At 44.8% G+C, this 24,142-nt stretch overlaps 1 protein-coding gene across 1 annotated transcript in view; it reads left to right on the forward strand.

The window, feature by feature from the left end:
* Positions 1-24,142, forward strand: part of LOC122558742 (BTB/POZ domain-containing protein KCTD19-like) — a 120,977-nt gene that overhangs the window by 44,727 nt on the left and 52,108 nt on the right. The window contains exons 8-9 of the mRNA XM_087995589.1: positions 6,707-6,803; positions 15,612-15,754. Of these exons, the coding sequence (XP_087851715.1) occupies positions 6,707-6,803; positions 15,612-15,754 (240 nt within the window). The remainder of the gene's footprint in view (positions 1-6,706; positions 6,804-15,611; positions 15,755-24,142) is intronic.

Here is a 24,142-nt window from a genome sequence, read left to right on the forward strand (position 1 = left end):
TCCTGGCAGAAATGAGCAAAATGTCATTTGTCGCAAGTTTCATGGATGATTCCTCTCTGCGAGGTCCAGTGGGTTTTCTCATGCTATCATTCCAAACTCACCTCATCAGCTTAATGCATACCTTTGGTGCCTTGTGTATCATATTGCCCTACTTGCTGGTGGCAGAAGTACTGCTGATATAACCCAGAATTCCTGTTTCCTGCCATATTTAAAAGATCCTTGTGTGCTATCAGATCTTGCACCACATACATGTCATGAGCACTTGGAAGGTGCTTGCAGTTTTGCTAAAAGTTTCCAGACCACAAAACATTGCTTGTGCATCTCAGTTGTAAGTGGAATTGATCCCCAATATGGCATGATATGATCAAGAGTGTTTTGGACCAAGATTTGTAGTTTACTTAATAGGTGTCTTTCTAATGCCATTGCTCTTTCAATGGCCTCACATTGCAACTGTTTTCTGCTTCATTGTGCACTTATTGTTTGGACCTTGATAGAAGGAAACAGCAGTCACTCATAAAGTCATAGAGCTGTAGGAGAATAGTGGATTACTATATCCACCAAGATATGATGTAGCTTGCCTCGGATTCGGGGATAGAGTGGGGAGATGAATTTGATAGATGGATTGCATGGGAATGTGGACAGATTCAAAGCTGTTGGGGTTGATGGGGGAGCTACCAAGGAGGATTGTGTATATTTGGGGACTCATCAAAGGTAACAGGCTGAGCTTGAGTTTCTCTGCCTGAGAGGCCAATCTTGATAGTATCTCCTACAGCATGGAAATAGGCCATTCGATTTAATTTGACTATGCTGGCCAGATATCCTAAATTAATCTAGTCCAATTTGTCAGCATTTGGCTCATATCCCTCTAAACCCTTCCTATTCATATACCATTCAGATGCCTTTTAAATGTTGTAATTGTACCAGCCTCCACCACTTCCTCTGGTAACTCATTCCATACATGCAACATGCTCTGCTTGAAAGGTTGCCCCTTAGGTCCCTTTTAAATATTTCCCTTCTCACCTTAAACAAATGCTTTCTAGTTTTGGGCTCCCATACCCAGGGAAAAGACCTTGGCTATTCACCCTATCCCTGCCCTTCATGTTTTTATAAACCTCTATAAGGTCACCCCTCAGCTTCCAACAATCTAAGGAAAATAGTCCCAGCCTGTTCAGCCTCTCCCTGTAGCTCAGATCCTCCAACACTGGCAACATCCTTGTAAATCTTTTCTGAACGCTTTCAAGTTTCACAACATCCTTTCGATAGGAAGACCAGAATTGCATGCAATATTCCAAAAGTGGCCTAACCAATGTCCTGTACAGCCGCAACATGACCTCCCAACGCCAGCACTCAGTACTCTGACAATAAAAAAAATGCACACCAAACACCTTTTTCACTATCCTATCTACCTGCGATTCCACTTTCAAGGGGCTATGAGCTTGCACTCCAAGGTCTCTGTTCAGTTACACTGCCCAGAACCTTACCATTAAATGTGTAAGTCTTACCTTGATTTGCTTTCCCAAAATTTAGCACCTCGCATTTATCCAAATCAAACTCCATCTGTCCCTCTTCGGCCCATTGGCCCATTTGATCAAGGTCCTGTTGTACTCTGAGGTAACCTCCTTTCTTGTGACTATGTGACCAATTTTGGTGTCATCTGCAAACTTCCGAAACACATCTCCTATGTCCATAACCAAATAATTTATATAAATGATAAAAAGCAGCACCAATCCTCGTGACACGCTGCTGGTCACAGGCTTCCAGTCTGAAAAGCAACCTTCCACTACCACCCTATATCTTCTACTTTCAAGCCAGTTCTGTGTCCAAGTGGCTAGTTCTCCCTGTATTCCATGTCATCTAACCTTGCTAACCAGTCTACCATGCAGAACCTGTTGAGTGCCTTACTGAAGACTGTATTGATCACACCCACTACTCTGCCTTCCTTTCTCTTCGTTACTTCTTCAAAAAACTCAATCAAGTTAGTGAAATGCGATTTCCCATGCACGAAGCCATGTTGACTATCCCTAATTAGTGCTTACCTTTCAAAGTACAGGTAAATCCTGTCCCTCAGGATTTCCTCCAACAAGTTGCCCACCACTGACATCAGGCTCATTGCCCAAGCTCTCCAGCTCCTGTATCCTTCTCCACAATAAACACTGATGCAAAATACTTGTTTAGTATCTCCCCCATCTCCTGTGGTTCCACAAAAAGGTGGTATTGCTGATCTTTAAAGGGCTTTATTCTCTCCTTTGTTACTCTTTTGTCCTTAATGTATTTGTAGAATCCCTTTGGATTCTCCTTAATCCTATTTGCCAAAGCTATCTCATATCCTATATTTGCCTCCTGATTTCCCTCTTAAGTATACTTCTAATTCCTTTATACTCTTCTAGGAATATATTTCATCAGTGCTGTGTATACCTGACATATGCTTTCTTCTTTACTCTTGACCAAAACCTCAGTTTCTCTAGTCATTCAGCATTCCTTACAACTACCAGCCTTGCCCTTCACCCTAACAGGAACATACTGTCTCTGGATTGTCATTATCTCATTTTGAAGGCTTCCCATTTTCCAGCCATCTTTTTGCCTGCGAATATCCATTCCCAATGAACTTTTGAAAGTCTTGCCTAATACTGTCAAGATTGGCGCCTCAGGCAGAGAGACTCAAGCTCAGCCTGTTACCTTTGGCAAATACCCAAATATACACATTCCTTTTTGGTAGCTCCCCTATCAACCCTAACAGCTTTGACCCTGTCCACATTCCCATACAAGCCATCTATCAAATTCATCTCCCCACTCTATCCCCTGAATCCGAGGCAAGCTGCGTCATCTTGGTGGATATAGTAATCCACTATCCTCCTAACAAAACTAGGGTGTTATTGACAATCAATGATTCCCCTCCCTGGAATGACCTCTTAGCTTTCTTGCTGGATCATCTGCCTTATGTTTTGAGTGTCCCCCTTCATGATTGTTATCATCTTTGCATCCCAGCATTCTGCTTTTTTTAGAATTCAATAATGGACTATGCCAATAATTACAGTTGAGTTCCCCAGATCTCCTCAAGTAGTAGTCCCTAATAACTCTCCTTTGACTTTTAGGGTATGGATCCAAGGGTCGACCATAGCTCCCCTCAATGACATACCTAGCAGGATCTCACCGAATGATCAGATCTTGTGTGTTTTCTGACTGATTGGTGTGCAACTCCCTGACTGATTCCTCAGACTATTTGCATTGGACCTGCAGGGCTGATGGTCCATTCCCTGGACTACAGTGGTACTGACCCACTGACCCTGACTGCTTCAGGTGGCAAACTGACTATGCTCAATGCCCAGAATGATATTGGAGACTGTCCATGATTTACTGTAATTGACAACAAACCCCATTAACTTGAGAACTAGTCCTCTTATGTGGCCACTTGGTTGATGCACATGTAGTGTGTTTGCTGCATATGTGGTTGGCACATGGGTGCAGCTTTGATTTATGGAACACTGATGAGCAGCAACATGTCCACACCCTTGACTGAGGGCATCTGACAAGCATGAGAAGTTGTCTGGTTCTTGTATCTGTACTAAAATGCAAGTCAAGAAAAATGTCTAGCAAGCTTTTCAGTTTTGGCAGAGAAGGCAAGATACATAAAGGCAAAGCAGAGATGGTTTGAGTGTTGAAATCAGCATAAAGTGATTGCAAAGGAAATGAGCAAGGATCCTTAAGATGCATCCTGGTCCAATACATGAAATGCTTGTCCCTGTATGTAGAGTGATTGGCAGTAGTATCCCAGTAAAAGGTATTAGTACATTCCAAAGTGAAGCATTAACATCTAGAACTGTTTTGTTAGTGGACCGAAGTGGTGTAATGGTGGGGTGAGGCTGGTAAGTGTCAAATGCAAAAGGTCCATGGAATGCTGGGGGTGTGTCTACATGCACTCAGTGCCCATGGAGTGTGCCCTGAGATTTGGTGTCTGGTATGTTGGATGTGGACATGGTGTTGCAAAGGAGCAAATGGCCAACAGGAATCACCTAATAACTGCTTCACTTTTCTGGCCATGGAGTCCTGGAATCATATAGCATGGAAACAGACCCTTCAGCCCAACCAGTCTATGCCGGCCATAAACCTAAATTAAACTAGCCCCACCTACCTGTGCTTGGCCGCTATCCCTCCAAATATTTCTTATTCACGTACTTATCCAAATGTCTTTTAAATGTCGTAATTCTCACATTCACCACTTACTCTGGAAATTAATTCCATACATGAACCACTGTTTAAAATAAAAAGTTGCCTCTCATGTCTTTTTTAAAATCTTTCTTCTCTTGCCCTAAAAAATATGTCCCCCAATTTTGAAATCCCCCATCCTAGGAAAAAGACACCTGTCTTTAACCTTATCTATACCCCTTATGATTTTATAAACTTCTATAAGGTCATCCCTCCGTCTCCGATGCTCCAGTAAAGAAACAGTGCCAACTGGTTCTTATAACCCAAACCTTCCATTCTGAGCAACATCCTGATATATCTTTTCTGAACCCTCGCCAGCTTTTTAATAGCCTTTCTATAACAGGGCCATCAGAACACGACATTGTACTCCAAAACAGGTCTTGCTAACATCCTGTACAACTTCAACATAATGTCCCAACTTCTATAGTTATAGGTCTGAGCAATGAAGGCAAACATGCTAAATGCCTTAACCACCATGTCTACATGTGACTCAAACTTCAAGGAATTATTTACCTGAACCCCCTTGGTCTTTTTGTTATACAACACTACCCAAGATCCTACCATTAATTGTATAAATCCTGCCCTTGTTTGTTTAACAAAATTGCAATACCTTGCATTTATCTAAATTAAACTCCATCTGTCACTTAGAGCCATGTACAGCATGGAAACAAACCCTTCAGTCCAACTTGTCCATGCCAACCCAATCCAACCCCACCTGCCAGCACTCTGCCCACATCCCTCCAAACTATTCCTGTTCATTTACCCATCCAGATACCTTTTAAATGTTGCAATTGTACTCACCTCCACCACTTCCTCTGGCAGCTCACTCCATACACATACCACCCTCTGCATGAAAAAGTTGCCCCTTATGTGTCTTTTATATCTTTCCCCTCTCACCCTAAACCTATGCCATCTAGTTTAGGACTCCCCCACCCCAGGGAAAAGACTTGTCTATTTATCCTATCCATGCCCCTCAAGATTTTATAAACCTCTATAAGGTCACCCCTCAGTCTCCGATGCTTCAGAGAAAACAGCCCCAGCCTATTCACCCTCTCCCTATAGCTCAAATGCTCCAACCTTGGTAACATCCTTGTAAATCTTTTCTGAACCTTTTCAAGTTTCACAATATCCTTCCGATAGGAAAGAGACCAGAATTGCACGCAGTATTCCAAAAGTGGCCTAACCAATGTCCTGTACAGCCTCAACATGACCTCCCAACTCCCGTACTCAATACACTGGCCAATAAAGGAAAGCATACCAAACACCTTCTTCACTATCCTATCTACCTGTGACTTCACTTTCAAGGAGCTATGAACCTGCACTCCTTAGCCCATTGACCCAAGATCTCTTTGTAATCTTAGATAACCTTTTTTTTACTGTCCACTATACCACCTCTTTTGATGTCATCCACAAGTTTACTAGCCATCTATATTCTCATCTAAATCATTTATATAAATAACAAACAAAACTGGACCCAGCACCAATCCCTGTGAAACACAACTGGTAACGGGCCTCCAGTCCAAAAAACAGCCTCCACCACACTGTGTCTCCTCCCATTCAGCCAATTTTGTATCCAATTTTCAGTCTTGCCCTGAATTCCATGTGATCTAACTTTACTAATTAGTCTACCATGTATAACCATGTCAAAGGCTTTACTAAAGTCCAAGTAAGCGGCGTCTGCTGCTCTGCCCTCATCAATCTTCTTGGTTACATCCTCAAAAAACTCAATCAAGTTTGTGAGACATGATTTCCATTACACTAAACCATGCTGACTATCCCTAATCATTCCTTGCCTCTCCAAATACATATAAATGCTATTATTCAGAATCTCCTCCAGCCTACCCACCACTGAAATCAGACTCAGAAACTGTTGCTGTCTAGTTTTTATCCAATAGGTGGAAGAATGGAAAACTGCATATGTGAGGTTCAAAAAACGAAGAATGAGTTATTAATGCATACAAATAAGCAAAGAGTCCCAGGTTTTGTCTTCAACACCAAGAAGCTTCTTGTTGGCTCTCTCACCTAATTTTCCCAATTTTCTTGCCATAGTTCACTTTGTTTAGGGGTTAGAAAATGTCTTCCCCGTGCTTCTGTATACGTTGCACTTTTCTGAAGTTCTAACTTGGTATCAATGCCATTTTGGCTTTGAAATATGTCGGTATTGACTTCAAACCAATTTAACAACTTCTGTGCTTTTTGCTAAACATTCCATAGTCTTCATTTTTTTTGTTACCAGTGGCTGTGTTTGACTAACGTGGCAGCCTACCGCTGTTGAATGCTACACAATGAGTGGTAATCAGATTTTTCAGTTTCTATAGACCTGCATTCAGTTAGCATCATTCTATGCTTCATTTAAACTATTAATGCTCCAGAGTTGGTTAGTCTCTTAAGTCTTAACCACTTAAGCAGGCTAATCTACTCATTTAAATATCCAACTTTCTAACTACCGTAAATATTAATGTTAAACATTTTTGGTTTTATTTTAAGGTTCTTTGGATGACAGCTGGGCTGCTGATGTAGACAGCCACACTCTTCATCAAATAGTGAAGGTTTATGTGGGAAACTATTGGTATGCCACTTACCTGAATACCTTCTTAAAGGTATGTAGGTTCAGTATTCTACTATTTAGACCATTGGTGCAGCTGAGTGCTGGTGCGAAGCGGACTGGAGGCTTAGAGCAGAGCAGGACTGTTAGTATGGAGCCTGGTAATGGGTGCTCACTGAGCTGCTGTAATGTAATGTCTATTTGAAATTCTTTACTGGACTGTAATGTCAATCTTTTAACTATTTTATAACTAACTTATTTCTAACTTAATTTTTAGATACTGTACGTGTCTAAAGAAGATGTTCATTCCTCTTTTGTACCCAAGATTTGTAGGTGCTTGTACCTCAGATGGTGCCATTAGAGGCAGCCATTGTAAAAACATTTTACTGTATTCCTGTACTTCTTTACTGGAGTACACATGACAATAAAAGGATATTCTATTCTATTCTATTCATAGATATAAGATATAGGAGCAGAATTTGGCCATTCATTCCATCAAATTTGCTTCACTATTCAATCATTTCTGATGTGTTTTCAACCACATTCTCCTGACATCTTCCCATACCTTTGATCCGATCAAAAATCTAACTACCTCTATCTTAAATACAATTGACATTCACAGCTTTCTGCGGCAATGAGTTCTACAGATTCACCACCCTCTGACTGAAGAAATTCCTCCTCCTCTCAGTTCTAAAGGGTCATTCCTTCACTGAGGTTGTGCCCTCTGGTTCTAAGCTTTTCTAATAGTGGAAGTATCATCTCCACATCCAGTCTATGCAGGCCTGCCAATATTCTGTAAGTTTCTATGAGATTCCCACCTCATTCTCCTAAATTCTGTCGAGTACAGACCCAGAGTCCTCAACCGCTCCTCATATGATAAGCCCTTCATCCATTGGATCATTCTTCTAATCTTCCTCTGGTCCTCCTCCAGTGCCAGCACTTTTTCCTGAGATACAGGGCCCATAATTGCTCGCAATATTCCAGTTGTGGCCTGACCAGAGCCTTATATAACCTCAGTGGTAGATCTCTGCTCTTGTATTGTAGCCGTCTTGAATTGAATGCGAACATTGCATTCACTTTCAAAACGGCCAATTGAACCTGCATGTTAACCTTTCTGTCTGCAGGTTAAGGAGAGAGGTGTGAAGCAGACTGGGATCCTGCTCCTGATCCCTGTTCCCTGGTGAGGGAGGGAGGGGGATGAAATGGACATCAGGATCCAGCTCCTGATATCAGAAGCCTGTAAACACAGCTCTCTCGGTCTCTCTCTCTCGCACTCTTTCTCTGTCTCACTATTTCTCTCTGTCCAACTTTGACCCATCCCTCTCTACCTGATCCTCCGTCCCTCTCTGTCTCTGTCCTTGTCTCTCTCTCTCTCTTTTTCTGCCTCTCCCTCTCTCCCCCTCCCTCTCCCTGTCTCCCTCACTCTATCTATCTCACTGTGCTCTCTCTGTCCTTGTCTCTCTCTTTCTGTCCCTCACCCTCTCTCTGTCTGTCCTCACCCTCTTGCTGTGTCCCCACCCAGTCTCTGTGTCTCCCCTCTCTCTGTTCCCTCCCCCACCTCCCTGTCATGGTCCCCCCTTCCTCTATCTCTCTGTTCCCCACCCCTATCTCTGCGCCCCCCCGATCCCCCCCATCTCTGCCTCTCTCTTTCTGTTTGTGTCTGTCCCCATCTGTCTGTCTCTCTCTCTCTGTTCTCCCTCTCTCTCTCTCTTTCCCCTCACCGTTCATCTCCCCTTCCTCTGTCTGTCTGTCCTCCCCTTCCCCCCTCCCCCACCCCACACATCTCCCTGTCTCTGTTACCCACCTCTCTCTCCCACGCTCTTTGTGTTCACTCCCCCGTTCTCTGACTCTCCCTCTCTCCCTCTATGTCCACACCCTCTCTTTGTGTCCCCCCATGTCCCACCCCCTCCTCTCTCTCTCTCAGTTCCCCTTTCTCTCTCTGTCCCACTCTCTCTCTCTGTCCCCACCCCTCTCTCTGTCCCTCCCCTTGTACTCCCCCTACCTCCCTCTCTTTGCCCCCTTCCCCACTCTCTCTGTTCCCCAGCCCACTCTCTCTGTCTCTCTGACTCTCTCTCGGCCCCCCCCACCCTTTCTCTGTTCACCGCCCCAACCCCCTTTCTCTCATTGTCTGTCCTCTGCCCACACTTCACTCTCTGTTACCCACCTCTCTCTCCCACTCTCTGTCTGTTCCCCACATCCCCTCGTCTCTGTCTCTCTGACTCTCTCTCTCTATCACCCCTCTGCTGCTTCCCTCCCCTCTCTATGTTGGTACCTACTCTTTCTCTCTCTTTTTGTCCCCCTCCTCTCTCTGTCTCACTCTGTCTCCCTTCTCTCTCTCTCTCTGCCCCCTTCTCTCTCAATGTTTGTACCCCCTCTTTCTCTCTGCCCCCTCCCTCTCTCTGTTTCCCTGCTCTTCCTCTTTGTCCCATTCTCTCTCTATTTTTCTGTTCCCCTTCTTCTCCCTGACCCCTCTCTCGCGCTCTGTCTTGCTCTTTCCCCGCCTTCTCTCTCTCTGTCCCCCTTTTCTCTCTCTGTCCCTTTCTCTTTCTATCTGTCCACCTTCCCTTGCTCTCATCACCTTCTCTCTCTGTTCCCCATCCCTTGCTTTCTGTTCCCCTTCTCTCTCCCTGTCCCCCTCCTCTCTCTCACTTTGTCCCCTTTTCTCTCTCTCTGTCTGTCCCCCTTCTCTCTTCCTCTGTTCTCCATTTTTTCTCTCTCCCTGTCCCCCTTCTCACACTCTCTATCCCCTTGCTCTCTCTCCCCCACCTTCTCTCTCTCTCTGTCCCACTTCTCTCTCTCTCTGTCCTCCTTCTCTATCTATCCCCCTTCTCAGTCTCTGACAACTCTGTCTGTCTGTCTCTTTCTCTGTGTCCCCCGTCTCTGTTCACACTTCCCCATCTCCTCTCTATCTGTCTGTCCTCCCCTCACTACTCTCTCTCAGTTTCTGCCTCTGTTACCTACTTCTCTCTCCCACTCTCTTTCTGTCACCACCTCCCCCATCTCCTTTCTCTGTCTCTCTGACTCTCTAAATCTGTCTCCCTAAAATCGTCCCCCCTATTTCACTGTCTCTGTTTCTCTCCCTCTGTCCCCTTGCATGCTGTCTCTCTCTGTCTCTCTCTATCTCCCTCCCTCTCTCTCTCTCTGGCCCCCATTCTCACTCTCTGTCTGGCCCCCTTCTTGCTTTATCTCTGATCCCCTTCTCGCGCTCTCTCTCTTTTCCCCTTCTCTCTCTCTCTCTCTCTCTCTCTCTGCCCCCCTTTCTCCCTCTCTCTCTGTCCCCCATCTCTCTCTCTCTATCTCTCACCTCCTTCTCTCTCTGACCCCTTCTCTCGCTTTGTCCCCTTCTAGCGCTCTCTCTCTATCCTCCTCTGTCTTGCTCTCTGTCCCCTTCCCTCCCTCTTTCTGTCCCCCTTTCCCCTTCTCTCTCTCTGTCCTCCTTCTCCCTGTCTGGCATCTCCTTCTCTCTCTGACCCCTTCTCTCTCCCTATCTCCCCTCTCACTCTCTCTCTATCCCCCTTGTCTCTCTCTCTCTGCCTCCTTCTCTCTCTCTCTCCCTCTGTTTGTATCCCCTCTTTGTCCCCCTCTCTCTGTTCCCCTTCTCTCCATCTTTGTCCCCCTTCTCTCTCTGTCCCCCTTCTGTCTCTCTCGCTCTGACCCCTTCTTTCTCTCTCTCGCTCTGTCCCCACCGTCTCTCACTCTCTCTTTGTCCCCCTTCTCCCTCTTTATCCCCTACTCTCTCTCCCTGTCCCCCTTCTCTCTCTGTCTCTCTTCTCTCTCCCCACATCTCTCTCTCTATTTGTACTCCCTCTTTCTCTTTCTCTCTGCCCCGTCCCCCTCTCTTTGTCCCCCTTCTCTCCCTCTTTGTCCCCCTTCTCTCCCTCTTTGTCCCCCTTCTCTCCCTCTTTGTCCCCCTTCTCTCCCTCTTTGTCCCCCTTCTCTCCCTCTTTGTCCCCCTTCTCTCCCTCTCTGTTCCCCTTCTCTCCCTTCCTGTCCCCTTCTCTGTCTCTCGCTCTGACCCCCTTTTTTCTCTCTCTCTCTCTCTGTTCCCCTCTCCGTCTCCCTGACCCCTTCTCTCTCTCGCTCTATCTCTCTCTCTCACTGTCCCCACCTTCTCTCTCTCTGACCCCCTTCTCTCTCTCTCCCTCTGTTTATATCCCCTCTTTCTCTTTTGCTCTGCCCCCCTCTCTCTGTCCCCCTTCTCTCCCTCTTTGTCCCCCTTCTCTCACTCTCTGTTCCCTTTCTCTCCCTCTCTGTTCCCCTTCTCTCTCTCCCTGTCCCCTTCTCTGTCTCTCGCTCTGACCCCCTTTTCTCTCTCTCTGTTCCCCTCTCCGTCTCCCTGACCCCTTCTCTCTCTCTCTCTCTCTTGCTCTATCTCTCTCTCACTCTGTCCCCACCTTCTCTCTCTCTCTGCCACCTCTTCTCTCTCTCTCCCTCTGTTTGTATCCCCTCTTTCTCTTTCGCTCAGCCCCCCTCCCTCTTTGTTCCCCCTTCTCTCCCTCTTTGTTCCCCCTCTCTCTCTCTCTGTTCCCCCTTTCTCTCTCCCTGTCCCGTTTTTCTCTCTCTCTGTTCCTCTTCTCCTTCTCCAACCCCTTCTTTCTCTCTCTCGCTCTGTCCCCGCCTTCTCTCACACTCTCTTTGTCCCCCTTCGCTCTTTTTGGCCCCCTTCACTCTCTTTGTCCCCTTCTCTCTCTCTGCCTCTCTTCTCTCTCCCCACATCTCTCTCTCTGTTTGTACTACCTCTTTCTCTTTCTCTCTGCCCCGTCCCCTCTCTCTGTCTCTCTTCTCTCCCTCTCTGTTCCCCTTCTCTCCCTCTCTGTTCCCCTTCTCTCTCTCCCTGTTCCCCTTCTCTCTCTCCCTGTTCCCCCTCCTGTCTCTCGCTCTGACCTCCTTTTCTCTCTCTCTGTTCCCCTCTCCGTCTCTCTGACCCCTTCTCTCTCTCTCTCTGTCCCCATCTTCTCTCTCTCTGTCCCCACTCTCTCTCTCACTGTCCCCTTTTCTCGATGTCTCACTGTCCCCTTTTCTCTCCCTCTTTCCTTTTCTCTCTCTCTGTCCCCTTTTCTCTCTGTTGTCCTCTCTCTGTCCTACTTCTTTCTGTCTGTCCCCCTTCTCTCTGTCTGACCCCTTTTTTCTCTCTGTGCCCCTTCTCTCTCTGTGCCCCTTCTCTTTTTCTATCCCCGTCTGTCTCTGTTCACCCTCCCCCATCTCTCTCTCGCTCTGTCTGTCCTCCCCCATCTCTCTCTGTCTCTACCTCTGTTACCCACCTCTCTCCCACTCTTTTTTTGTCTCCACCACCATCCTCACCTCTGACTCTCTGTATCTCTCTGTCCCCCCTGTCCCTCTCTTTCTCGGTTTGTCCCCCCCTTTCACGCTCTCTGTCCTCCTGCTCTCTTTCTCTCTCTCTGTCCCCCTTTCTCTCACTCTCTCTCCTCCTTCTTATACTCTCTCTGGTCCCCTTCTTACACTCTCTCTGGCTCCCTTGTCGTGCTCTGTCTCTCTCTCTATCCCCTTCTCTCACTCTCTGTTCCCCTCCCCCTCTCTTTCTGTCCTCCTTTTTCCTCTCTCTTTCCCCTTTCTCTCTGTCCCCCTTCTCACGCTCTCTCTGGCCCCCTTCTAGCATTGTCTTTGGCTCCCTTCTCATGCTGTCTCGCTATCCTCCTCTCTCTCTCACTCGCTGTCTCCTTCCCTCTGTGTCTCTCTTTCTGTCCCCCTTGTCTCTCTCTCTGTCCCCCTTGTCTCTCTCTTTGTCCCTCTTGTCTCTCTCTGTCCACCTTCTCTGTCTCTCTCTGTCCCTCCTCCATTTCCCTTTTCTCTCTCTCTCTGTCCCCCTTCTCTCTCTCTCTGTATTCCACCATGTCTCTCCATGTCTCCCCCGATGTCCCCGGGAAATCATGTCTCACAAACTTGATTGAGTTTTTGAAGAAGTAACAAAGAGGATCGATGAGGGCAGAGTGGTAGATGTGCTCTATATAGACTTCAGTTAGGCGGTTGACAAGGTTCCCCATGGGAGACTGGTGAGCAAGGTTAGATCTCATGGAATACAGGGAGAACTCACCATTTGGATACAGAAATAGCTCAAAGGTAGAAGACAGAAGGTGGTGGTGGAAGATTGTTTTTCAGACTGGAGGCCTGTGACCAATGGAGTGCCACAAGAATCAGTGCTGGGATCATTACTTTTCGTCATTTATATAAATGATTTGGATGTGACCATAAGAGGTATAGTTAGTAAGTTTACTGATGACACCAAGATTGGAGGTGTAGTGGACAGTGAAGAAGGTTACCTCAGATTAGAATGGGATCTTGATCAGATAGGCCAATGGGCTGAGAAGTGGCAGATGGAGTTTAATTTCGATAAATGTGAGGTGCTGCATTTTGGGAAAGCAATTCTTAGCAGGAACACTTCAATCCCAGGGCATCAATGTGGACTTCAACAGTTTCCTCATTTCCCCCCACCTCACCCTAGTTCCAAACTTCCAGCTCAGCACTGTCCCCATAACTTGTCCGGACATGTCCTACCTGCCTATCTCCTTTTCCACCTATTCACTCCACCCTCTCCTCCCTGACCTATCACTTTCATCCCCTCCCCCACTCACTCATTGTACTCTATGCTACTTTCTCCCCACCCCCACCCTCCTCTAGCTTATCTATCCACGCTTCAGGCTCACTGCCTTTATTCCTGATGAAGGGCTTTTGCCCGAAACATTGATTTCGCTGCTCCTTGGATGCTGCCTGAACTGCTGTGCTCTTCCAGCACCACTAATCCAGAATCTGGTTTCCAGCATCTGCAGTCATTGTTTTTACCTTGTTGATTTTAACCCTACTGCGAATCCTCTTGCAAGGATGCCTGCCTTGAAGAAGTTTTCCTCCTCTCTCTACAAGAATCTCAGGGAGTCCCTCTCCCACTGCAACTCCCAGGTCATTTCCTTTGTCCTGAAGCTCTTCAACCATGTCGTGAAACAAACTCCCTACCACAGCCACATTTGCTTCCTCAGTGCCTGCCTCCGTAACCAACACATCCCACATGGACTCCGGACCACCTTTAAACCAGCAGAGATCGGACCCGAACAGAACAAACAATACAGACTACAGATTCAAAAATACCAGCAACGGTTCTCCTTCAAGATCCTCCGCTCCACGCTCACAGCAATGCGCCGGCACCTAACCTCTCTACAGTCATCCCTGCCTCAGCTAAGGGCCACACTATCTCAGAATTGCAAAGGACCCACTCGGTACTACATCCTCAGGAGAATTCATACTCTCAACAAACAGTATTTCAATTCCATCTCAAACATCAAAAACTGTAAGTACAACAAACTTTTATCTACCCACCTCCATAACCAGCGCTCCTCAAACATTCCAGAAGATTCCCCTGGCCTCGGAATCTACTCAGACGCCATTAGCCATGCGGCTGATGCAGCTGCCATCCCCACGCTGATTGATGATGTCACTTCTGCCCCCATCATGGCCACTCCCACAACCACTTCCACCCCTCACAATTCCTCATGCATCACACGAGACGTCACTTCCGCCCCTCACATCACTGATGTCACACGCTCAGTGACTTCCGCCACCCCTACTGCCGTGGTCACCACCACTTCCACCACCACCACCAGCGCCACTCATCTGCATTCTGCTGACACGCCCCCCCCCACAGACCCCACTGTCACTATTCCCAACCCCCAGAACCCCGAGGGGAACACTACCCCTCATGACTCCACCCCATTCCCTCCACCACCACACCCACTCCAGTTACAGGTTCTGTCCCACTCCCAGCTCCACACCCACACCAGATCCCAGCTCCCAGCCCTGCCGAGTTTTCACCATCCCTCCAGACCTCCCCCTCACTGAGGACGAACGATCAGTCCTCAGCAAAGGACTTACCTTCATCCCCCTCCGTCTACGCCTCAATGAATTTAATACACGCCGTGACGTCGAACACCCAGACCCATTCCCCTAACCTATTTGCTCTACATTTCCCCTGATTAATGCACCTAACCTACACATTCCCTGAACACTATGGGCAATTTAGCATAGCCAATTCACCATCCTGCACATCTTTGGACTGTGGGAGGAAACGTGAGCACGTGGAGGAAACCCACGCAGACTCGGTGAGAATGTGCAAACTCCACACACAGTCACCCAAGGCTGGAATTGAACCCAAATCCTTGGCATTGTGAGGCAGCAAAGGTAACCACTGAGCCACCATACAATCTAGTGTTGTTCCTGTAACTAAAGTGCAAAGTCTATTTGTAGCTTGTATTGATTATAGTGGCTCATTCAGCAGATGATAGGACTCAAACGGGAAATTTCTTAGTTTGTACGGCTAAACAGCATATTGCTTAATACACGTCATTTGTCTATTGGTGTAACATTTTGCTGATTTAGCAAACATTGTTCAAATATAACAGGAATTTTGTATGAATGCTTTGTAAAACCTGTAAGGGCAATTCCTGGAGGCTACTGCTGAAAGCATTTTTGACAATTTTCTTAGAGTGGATATCTTGCTAACAGATAGAATGATTGAGCCAAATGGTATGAGCCAAAAGGAATCTAAATAGATATGTGAGGGACAAAGTGATGATGATATATATTGAAATAGTGGAGAGTGGGAGGAGTCTTGGGTGTGCCCAAAGCATAGGTCTTTTGCCTATTTCTGTGCTTTAAATTTCATGGATTTTTCTCTCTGCAGAAGGTTAGTGATTTTCAGGTTGGGAGTGATCAATCTAAAAAGCTTCCAAATTTGGTATGATTTGAAAAAGATGCTAAACTTTACTTAATACAATAGTAATTTATTTTAAATCTATGATGCAACATGTAAGGTTTGTAAATTGGATTATGACCAAATGATATAACTTTTGCCTATTAGTATCCAGAACTGCTATATAATCGCAACAAAGCACAATGGATTTCATATGGCAAGACACTTTTCATCATTGGAGATGGTCAGATGTTCAGACATATTATCAACTTTCTGCGGTTCGACAAACTATATATTCCTTCGGGATTCAAGTGAGAGCATTACTTAATATTTCTTAATATTACTTCTGAATGTCACGTGACACGTGAGCTTAATTTCAAGGGTGTTCCAGTAATTTAAACTCTCATATCACTCCAGACTGGAGATTTAAATGTAATAGTCCAAATGTTTTGAAAGCTTTAACTGATTTTTGGCTGTATGTTTGGGAACAAACACAATGTGCACAAAATCCAAGACCACAGGCCAAAGCATGTTATCTGGAGAAGCTAGTAGGAACCATGTTGGAGTTGTAGAATTTGCTCAATTTATGCAGTCTTGTCTATAACTTGGGAGAATTTATTTTGACAAGAGTAGGTACTGACAGTAAAAACAGGAGAGTCAGTATGAATCCATAAATTGCACAAGCAATGTATCAAATCTTTGAGATGGGACAAGAATTCCAAGCTACGTGAATAAAGATTGCTCAAAGACATGAGGTTCAAAAATATTTCTAGAATTTCAGTATTACCAGCAAGCTCAGTATTTATTCTTCACCCCTAAATACCCCGAGAAGCTGCATTTTTCAATAGTACCCTAACGTACCCTAGGGAGAGATTTTGGCCCAATCACAATGAAGGAGCAGTAATATGTTCTCAAGTCAGGATGGTGTATGATTAGTAATGAAATTGCAATGGGGATGTTTCCATGTGCCTGTGCTCTTGTGCTTCCAGGTAGTAAAATATAACATTCGATTGTCTGATTATCTGTGCTTCTTTATTATTCTCTGCTCAGGTTGTGATTTGTTAAAGCTGAGAGGGAACTGACCTTAAGGCACAGGCAATGAACAAGCATTTTAAAGCATTGTTTAAAACACCTGCTCAGACTTTTAACTGGTTACTTAGAATGAATCATCTCTGCATGTGTTTCACGCATAAAAAAACACCAGAGTGAAGGTCTTAGGTTTGGAAGGTGCTATCAAAAGAGCCTTAGAAAGTTGTTGTAGTGCAATTTGTAGGCCGTACACAGCTGTACTTTGCATAACTCAAGCATTTAGCCCAAAACAGTATGAAATGAGTGCAAAGCACTGACTCTAATGCTGACATTTTAACAACCCTCAGTGCCTCATCAGTGAATTTATAATTCCTATTTAGGTCCAGACAAAATCAAAGCCTTCTTTCACCATACAAAATGTTGCAGATGTTATTATGCTACTCAAAATATGTGCAGGCTCGCTATTTATATGTTCACAGCTAGAAGACTGGTTGGGTATAGGACTATACATCAGGTTGCATCTAGCACCAGAAAACAGAAAGAAGCATCCTTGTTATGTAAATTTCTGTAAGATCTTACAGAAGTGTCATTCAGAAGCATTCATTTTGGGAGTCTCAGATAGTCGGACTCAACAGGGAGTCTTTTTGAAGCATTCAGTACCAATAGGGAGATTCAAATGGAATTGGTATAGGATTAACAATTGTGACTAAATGGATGGCTGCAGTGGGATCCATGTACTCATACCTTTTGGGTCTCCATATTTAGATGAACTTATTTATCATGTGCTTTTTGAGAACCCTTGGGATGTGAAATACAAATAATATTCAGGAGTATCATTCAATATCTTGAAGGCATATAAAGTGTAGTGATTGTAACGGGGTCAACCAGGTGGACCTTAAAGCATATGAGTTCCGTGATTGGGACTGTTAATCTGGTCCCATCAGGGAACCCTAGCTGACAAATAAGAACAGATGTGTCAGACATCCTGTTCACTCTGAGAGCCAGCTCTGAGGGAGCTAGATCAGTGTCAAGGATTCTCCATGTGTAAATAAAGGATAACTAGGTGATAGGATACTGGTCTCTGTGGAGTTACTTCAGTGGAAACGAGAGCAAAGCACACTCCTGACAAAATTAGCTTGCAATAGTCATCTTTGAGTTGGGGTAAGCATCATAAGCTTGACTCATTCAAACCTGCCGTTGAAGATTAGGCCCAATATGTGGAAAGAATGTTACTTTTCCTGGGCAAATAACATTAGGGCAGATGAAAAGCAATGATTTTTTTTTTGACAGTTTGTGGACCCACAGCATTTTTGGTTAATAGGAGCCTAACTTTCCCTGGGGCACCAGATACTAAAACCTTTCAAGATTTGACAGATTTAGTTAAGGAATGTTACAACCTCAAACCTTCTCTAATTCTGAGACACTATCGGTTTTGCTCGACAATTCGAGAACAATGGACATCCGTATCAGGATTTTTGACTAAGCTAAGATGACAGAGGCATAGACTTTTGTTTACCCCCGATTGAAATGCTGAGAGATCATTTGTTATGTGGGATTAATGATGTAACTATGCAAAATTGCCAACTAGTTGAAGCCAAACTTGACTTCAAACAGACACCATAGCTAACTTTATCATTGGAAAATGTAGCAAGTAGAGCATATTAATTGTGACGTATTCCGATGGAAGTGGACACCCTCACCATTCCAACTGAGCTTGGACAACATGACTTGAATGAAGACAATTGCATAGCCTCACTCAGGACATATCCTGAACAGAGGGGCTCTAGGTCAGCCCACAGCAAAACCCAAAACAAAGCCAAGCTGCAGCCAAATGGTTAACAATTGTTCAGGATCTGGGCCAGCAAGCCATTGTAATTGCTGCCAGCATGTGGACTCAAAACAGCAAAAAAGGTCCCACTAGACCTAACTTGAATAAGATAACTCATAGGCCAGTATCCAGGAGAGTGCACACTCTGGAAAGTCCATCCACATCTGGTTTGGAACAGTTAAATTGTTTAGCAACATCCACATCAGACTCAATCACAATAAACATCTGGTTAAATGGTCACCAGGATCTAACAGAGGTTGATACTAGTGTGGCTGTTTGTGATCACAGAACCAATCTTTAACAAAGTTGCCTCTGGACTCCAGCCTTTAAGTTTGTGCAAGACCTCGGCTAGATTGAGAACCTATACCGGGGAACATTTATAGATTGAATACAACTTTGGTTCCAATCTCTTATGAGAAACAACTAACTGTGGTAAAAGACTCAGGCCCAAAGCTTGATGGGTGAAATTGGTTGAGAAAGATTCACCTGGATTGGCTCAACATTTTTTGATTAGAAAATAGTTGCTTGATTGAAGTCCTGATTAAATACCCCGACATTTTTCAAGAAGGTCTAGGGACTATGAAGGGAGCCAAGGCCACCTTGCATGTTGACCAGGAAACAATTCCATGATTCTGCAAGGCCTGCCTCGTGCCATTTGCCTTATAGGCAAAAGTAAAGGCAGAAATTGGAAGGCTGGAAACTGAAGGAATCAGCAAACCAGCCCAGTTTGTGAATTGGGCAGTACCTTTTGAAATGATTGTGAAGATTGGTTTGTCTTTGTGGGGATCTTAAGCAAGCAATAAACTGCTTTTCACAACCGGATAAATATTTAACCCTCGCATAGAAGATTTATATGCAAGGCTGGCAGGGGGCTATCCTTCATGAAGCTCACATGAGCCAGGTGTACTTGCAATTGCGATTAGATGAGGATTCTTAGAAGTATGCTACAATTAATACCCATAAGGATTTTTACTAATATACGAGACTGCCATATTATCAGCCTGTGCAATATTTCAGCATACAATGGAAAACATTTTGCAAGGTCTACCCGAGGTCAGCATTTATCTAGATGATGAGCTAATATCAGGGAAGACCAATAAGGAGCACTTAGAGAACTTGGACATAGTCCTTAGGCATTATTCACAAGCAGTTTTATACCTTAAAAAGGAAAAATGTGTGTTCCACAAACTCCAAGTGACCCACCTGAGCTAGAGAGTCACCAAGACCATGCTACACCTGTTGGGCTATAAAATGAGGGTGATCAAAGGTGCCCCGGCTCCCACATCTGCACTAGAGCTTGAATCTTTCATCAGGCTGGCAAATTATTACAGGAAGTTCATACGTAACCTGGCTTCCATCCTAGAATCTTTGCATCAACTCTTTAAAAAGTGTAAATCTTGGAAATGGTTGCCTAGCCAATCCATCACTTTCAGGAAAGTGAAGCAACAGCTATCATCCTTTAAGGCATTGGCACACTGTGATCCAAAGTGAGATCTGTTATCGACATGTGATGCCTCCCCATATGGCATTGTCTCGTAGTTGGTATCATATGGCATCAGCTCATAGTTGGACCAATGGAGAGGAATGGCCAATAGTATATACATCCAGGATTTTGGCTACTGCAGTGTGTAAATATGCCCAGGTAGAGAAGCAAGGTTTGGTGGTCATACTTGGAGTCAGGAAGATACACCAATATCTTTACAAACATAAATTTGCAATATAACAGACCACAAGCCTCTGCTGGGTATAATCAGAGGACAAGGCAGTGTGGTCCTTGCTTCAGGCTGAATTCAGTGTTGGGCTGTAATACTAAGTGTGCATAATTGTCAGTAGGAACACCCTCCGGAAGGCCAAGTAACAAATGTGGATGCATTGAACTGCCTCTCGCTGGTAGATACACCACTGATGGTATGGCCACTGGAAGAGTGCATTGTGATTTTAAACTTTCTGAACACATTTCCAGTAACAGCTGATAATATCAGACTTTGGACGCAGAAAGATCCGGTCCTTGCAAAGCTGAAACAGCTGGTGATGGTGGGGGAAACTAAAGGGCTGTCACAACCAGAATAGAAACCTTTTTGGACTTGGAGAGACCAGATCACAGTAGAGGATGGCATATTATTATAGGGAGCAAGAGTGATTGTTCTGAACAAAGGTAATCACAGATACTGGCTAAACTCCACCAGGGTCATCCAGGGGTTTCCAAAGTGGATATGTTGACAAGTAGTTATGTCTGGTGACCAGGATTGGATGCAGGCATAGCCACTTTGGTGGGACAGTTCCCAGAGTGCCAACAAGCAGCTCCCCTATGGGAATGGCCAGGTAAAGCCTGTATTCGGTTACTTGTTGACTGTGCAGGTCCTCTCATTAGCTCAATGTTCTTAATCATTGTGGATGCCCACTCAAGTGGATTGAAGATAGGAAAACTGTATGCATCTTTTGCAATACACAGACTCCCTCCCAGAAGTGTTGCTCACCAATAATGGGCCATCATTTACCAGCAGGCAAATTGAGTATTTCCTAAAGTTGAATGGTATTTGACATACAAGGACAACATACAAGGACAGCTCCATACTATTCATCATCCAATGGTCTGGCAGAAAGAACAGTCCAAACTTTGAAGGCAGATTGAAGAAACAGGTAACAGCTTTACCAGCTACCTATTTGATTATAGGACCACCTCTCATGCAACTAAATGGATAGCTCCAACAGATTTGCTAACAGAGAGAAGACTCCACACCAGGTTAAATCTGATGTTTCCAGACCTGGGGCGAGAGGCTGAAATGGCATCAAGAACACCAATGTAGGACATTAGATTCCACTAAGCAAGAGAGATACTTTACTTCAGTGAATGAAGTTAGGTGTAGGAACCATGGTAATTTCCTTGCATGGGTAAGAGGCATGGTTGATGTGAGGTCAGGTCCAGTGACGTAAAGAGTTTGGGTAGGTGCGATAGTCCTGAACAAGGATGTGGACAATATGAAAACTGCAAACTTTCAAATGGCATGAGAGCAAACATGCCCAACTCCTCAACAGCCTTTCCAACTGTTCTGGAACCCTTGGGTTCCCCCTCTCCTTCATGCATTAAAGATACCTCCGAGTCTGAGATGGACACGCCAATGTCACTGCCTCAATGTCTTTGCTGTCTGAAGAAGAGAATGAATTTCTTCCAAGATGCTCTGGGCACAAGAGTTGAGCTGCTGTGTGTTACATTCTGCCCATATGAGAGGCAGAGTTGGAGGAACCTGACCTGGTGCTAAGACACACTAGGATGAGCTACAAAAAAAGAACAGGCCTATGTTCTTGAACTCTGATGGGGAGGAATGCAAATGATTGTAACAAGGTCAGCCAGGTGGATCACATAGAATGAGATCCCTGATTGGGGCTGTTAATCTGGTCCCATCAGGAGCCCTGGCTTACAAAGAACCGGAGTGTCAGACACGCTGTTCACTCTGAAAGCTGGCTCTGAGGGAGCCGGATCAGTGTCAAGGACTGTACATGTGTAAGTAAAGGGTTGACATGGTGACAAGATGCCTGCCTCTGTGGAGTTATTTCATAATGGATTTCAGGAACCTGTAAAGAAAGTGATAACTCTTTAGTCATCTTGTGAGGAGTCCTCATGAACAGGGGATCAATTACACTATAAGTCTTCATTGTAGAAGAACCTGGATGCTTTGTAAAGGACACTTTCACGGAGGATTGGCTTGAGGGGATATTAATGACAGACATGTTTTATACGGTTAAATTGTGACCTAAAAAGAGCTATCAATAGATGAAACATGGCAGAATCATAGAATCCCTACAGTGTGCCATTCAACCCATCAATTCCACACTGACCCTCCGAAGTGCATCCTACTTTGCCTCATTCCCCTACCCTATAATTCAGTAGATGGATGATAACACACCCTCTTACTGACCAATTTTCATCTTAAGGAACAGTTGGAAGCACTTGCAAAAAGGCTTTCAGCTCTGACAACTTTTCTTCTATAGTACTGAAGACTTGTGCTCCAGATCAAGCTGTGCCCTAGTGAGACTGTTTCAGTACAGCTACAAAACTGACATCTCTCTGACAATGTAGAAAACTTCCAAGGTAGGTCTGGTCCACAAAAGGTTAGAGAAATCTAATTATTCCAATTGCCAGCCTCTTTATGAAAACTCAACACACCCTTGGAAGGTAGCCACCAACTTTGACTGACTAGCAAAAAGGATGTAAGAGAACAAAAATACATTGCCTATGGGACAAAGTTATTATTTGCAAGGCCTGCATCATCAGCACATTACTGTGTGGTGGTGAAGCTTATACCTAAAAAGAACAAAAGATCGGTAACTTCCATCTTTGGTTTCTACACACCCCATGACATCACATGGAAAATATAGGGCTGAATCTTATGTTTTTTTGCCTAGTCCTAGTTGCATTGAGTTTTTTTAAAGGGATTTCTGCCACAGGCCTTGTGTGTTTTCTTGCTGCATTTGCCAAACTTGTTGCATTAACTATTTATCCCACCCATGGCAATCATAATTTCAGATTTCACTTCATCTTACTATGTGTTGTTCCCAGAAAATAAATTCCACTCAGCAAATATCTGCTGAACAACTTGTACCACTTGCATTATGCTGTGCTTGAAAACCTGGAGTTCAATTGAATGGACATTGGAATTCCAAAGTTGCGCTGCTCGCTCAAGGACAGATTGTGAACAGGTCAGAGAAGGGAAAGATGGTGCTACAATTCTGTAAAGGACGTGAAAGTCCAAGTCTAGGAACTGGTATAGAGGGTCATTTTCTTCCCTGAGAATCATCAGGAGGTTACAACACCTGTCAGCTTCTTCAAGGCTACTAGCCAGTTCACAGTGTTCTTCATGGTCTGAAGCAATGGCCAGTAATGCCCCAAGAATATTAGTGATCTTCTCTGTAGCATCAGGGTAAGTGCCACACTTTTCTCTGTCAGCTTGCATTCACTTTATATCTGCACCCTTCTCCCATCAACGTTTATGCTCTAGTACTTTCAGTATTGCATGTAATATCTTCCCTGACTCACTGTCACTCCTCCCAAGCTTGCACACCCTGAATTCAATATAACCTCTGTATTGTCTTCTCACTACCTGGAAACACATCGCTACATTTTGCCCACCTGCACCAGCAGCAATAGCCATGCCATCCACTTTCATCACATTCGATCTGTCTCTTTCTCTTATAACAGGAGAAGATAATAAAACAGAGGAAGCCCTTACAGGTAGAGGAGTGCCAACAGTAAGCTCCTCAGTCTATATGAGGAGAAAATCCTGCCTCTCCTGTGGGGTACTGAAATATCCAAGTCCTGAAAACTAAGTACCACTCTTCATTCTACTGCAACTCTTCAACTAACCCTGCAATGTCTTTCATTGTACATCATTTCTAACTATTGACCACTCCAACTGCTATTTCCTGTCTTGAAAATATAGCCACATCTCATTGTGTGAAATGCCTGGCTCTTCCAGAAGCCAGTTCCTTGATCTCTGAGGAAGACAGTACTGAAGCTTCCAAGCAGGCCTCAGCAAGACTGCCCCGGCAGCCCAGATTCTGACACCTCTGTGGAAATATTAGGCAGAGAGAGTGTGGAACTACAACCTGATGAGCACCTCCCTGTGACAGCTCCACTGCTGACTGAGGAAGAAATGCTCCAGGCCACATTGAGTTAGAGAACTGCTGGAGACCTGGGACCTGCTTAATCTCAAACAACAGAAGGCTCTGTGGTATTGGCAATCAGCAACTTCAACTACGTGCACAGAATCAGCAGATGGTACTTGGGAATCAGTGGACCATATTGCCCAGAACTGCAGCGGTGCAACAAATCATGATTCTCTGT

Source organism: Chiloscyllium plagiosum, unplaced genomic scaffold (genome assembly GCF_037043375.1).
Source record: "Chiloscyllium plagiosum isolate Xiang-an unplaced genomic scaffold, Cpla_swu_hap1 HiC_scaffold_17, whole genome shotgun sequence".
In the NCBI taxonomy this organism is placed as follows: Eukaryota; Metazoa; Chordata; class Chondrichthyes; order Orectolobiformes; family Hemiscylliidae; genus Chiloscyllium; species Chiloscyllium plagiosum.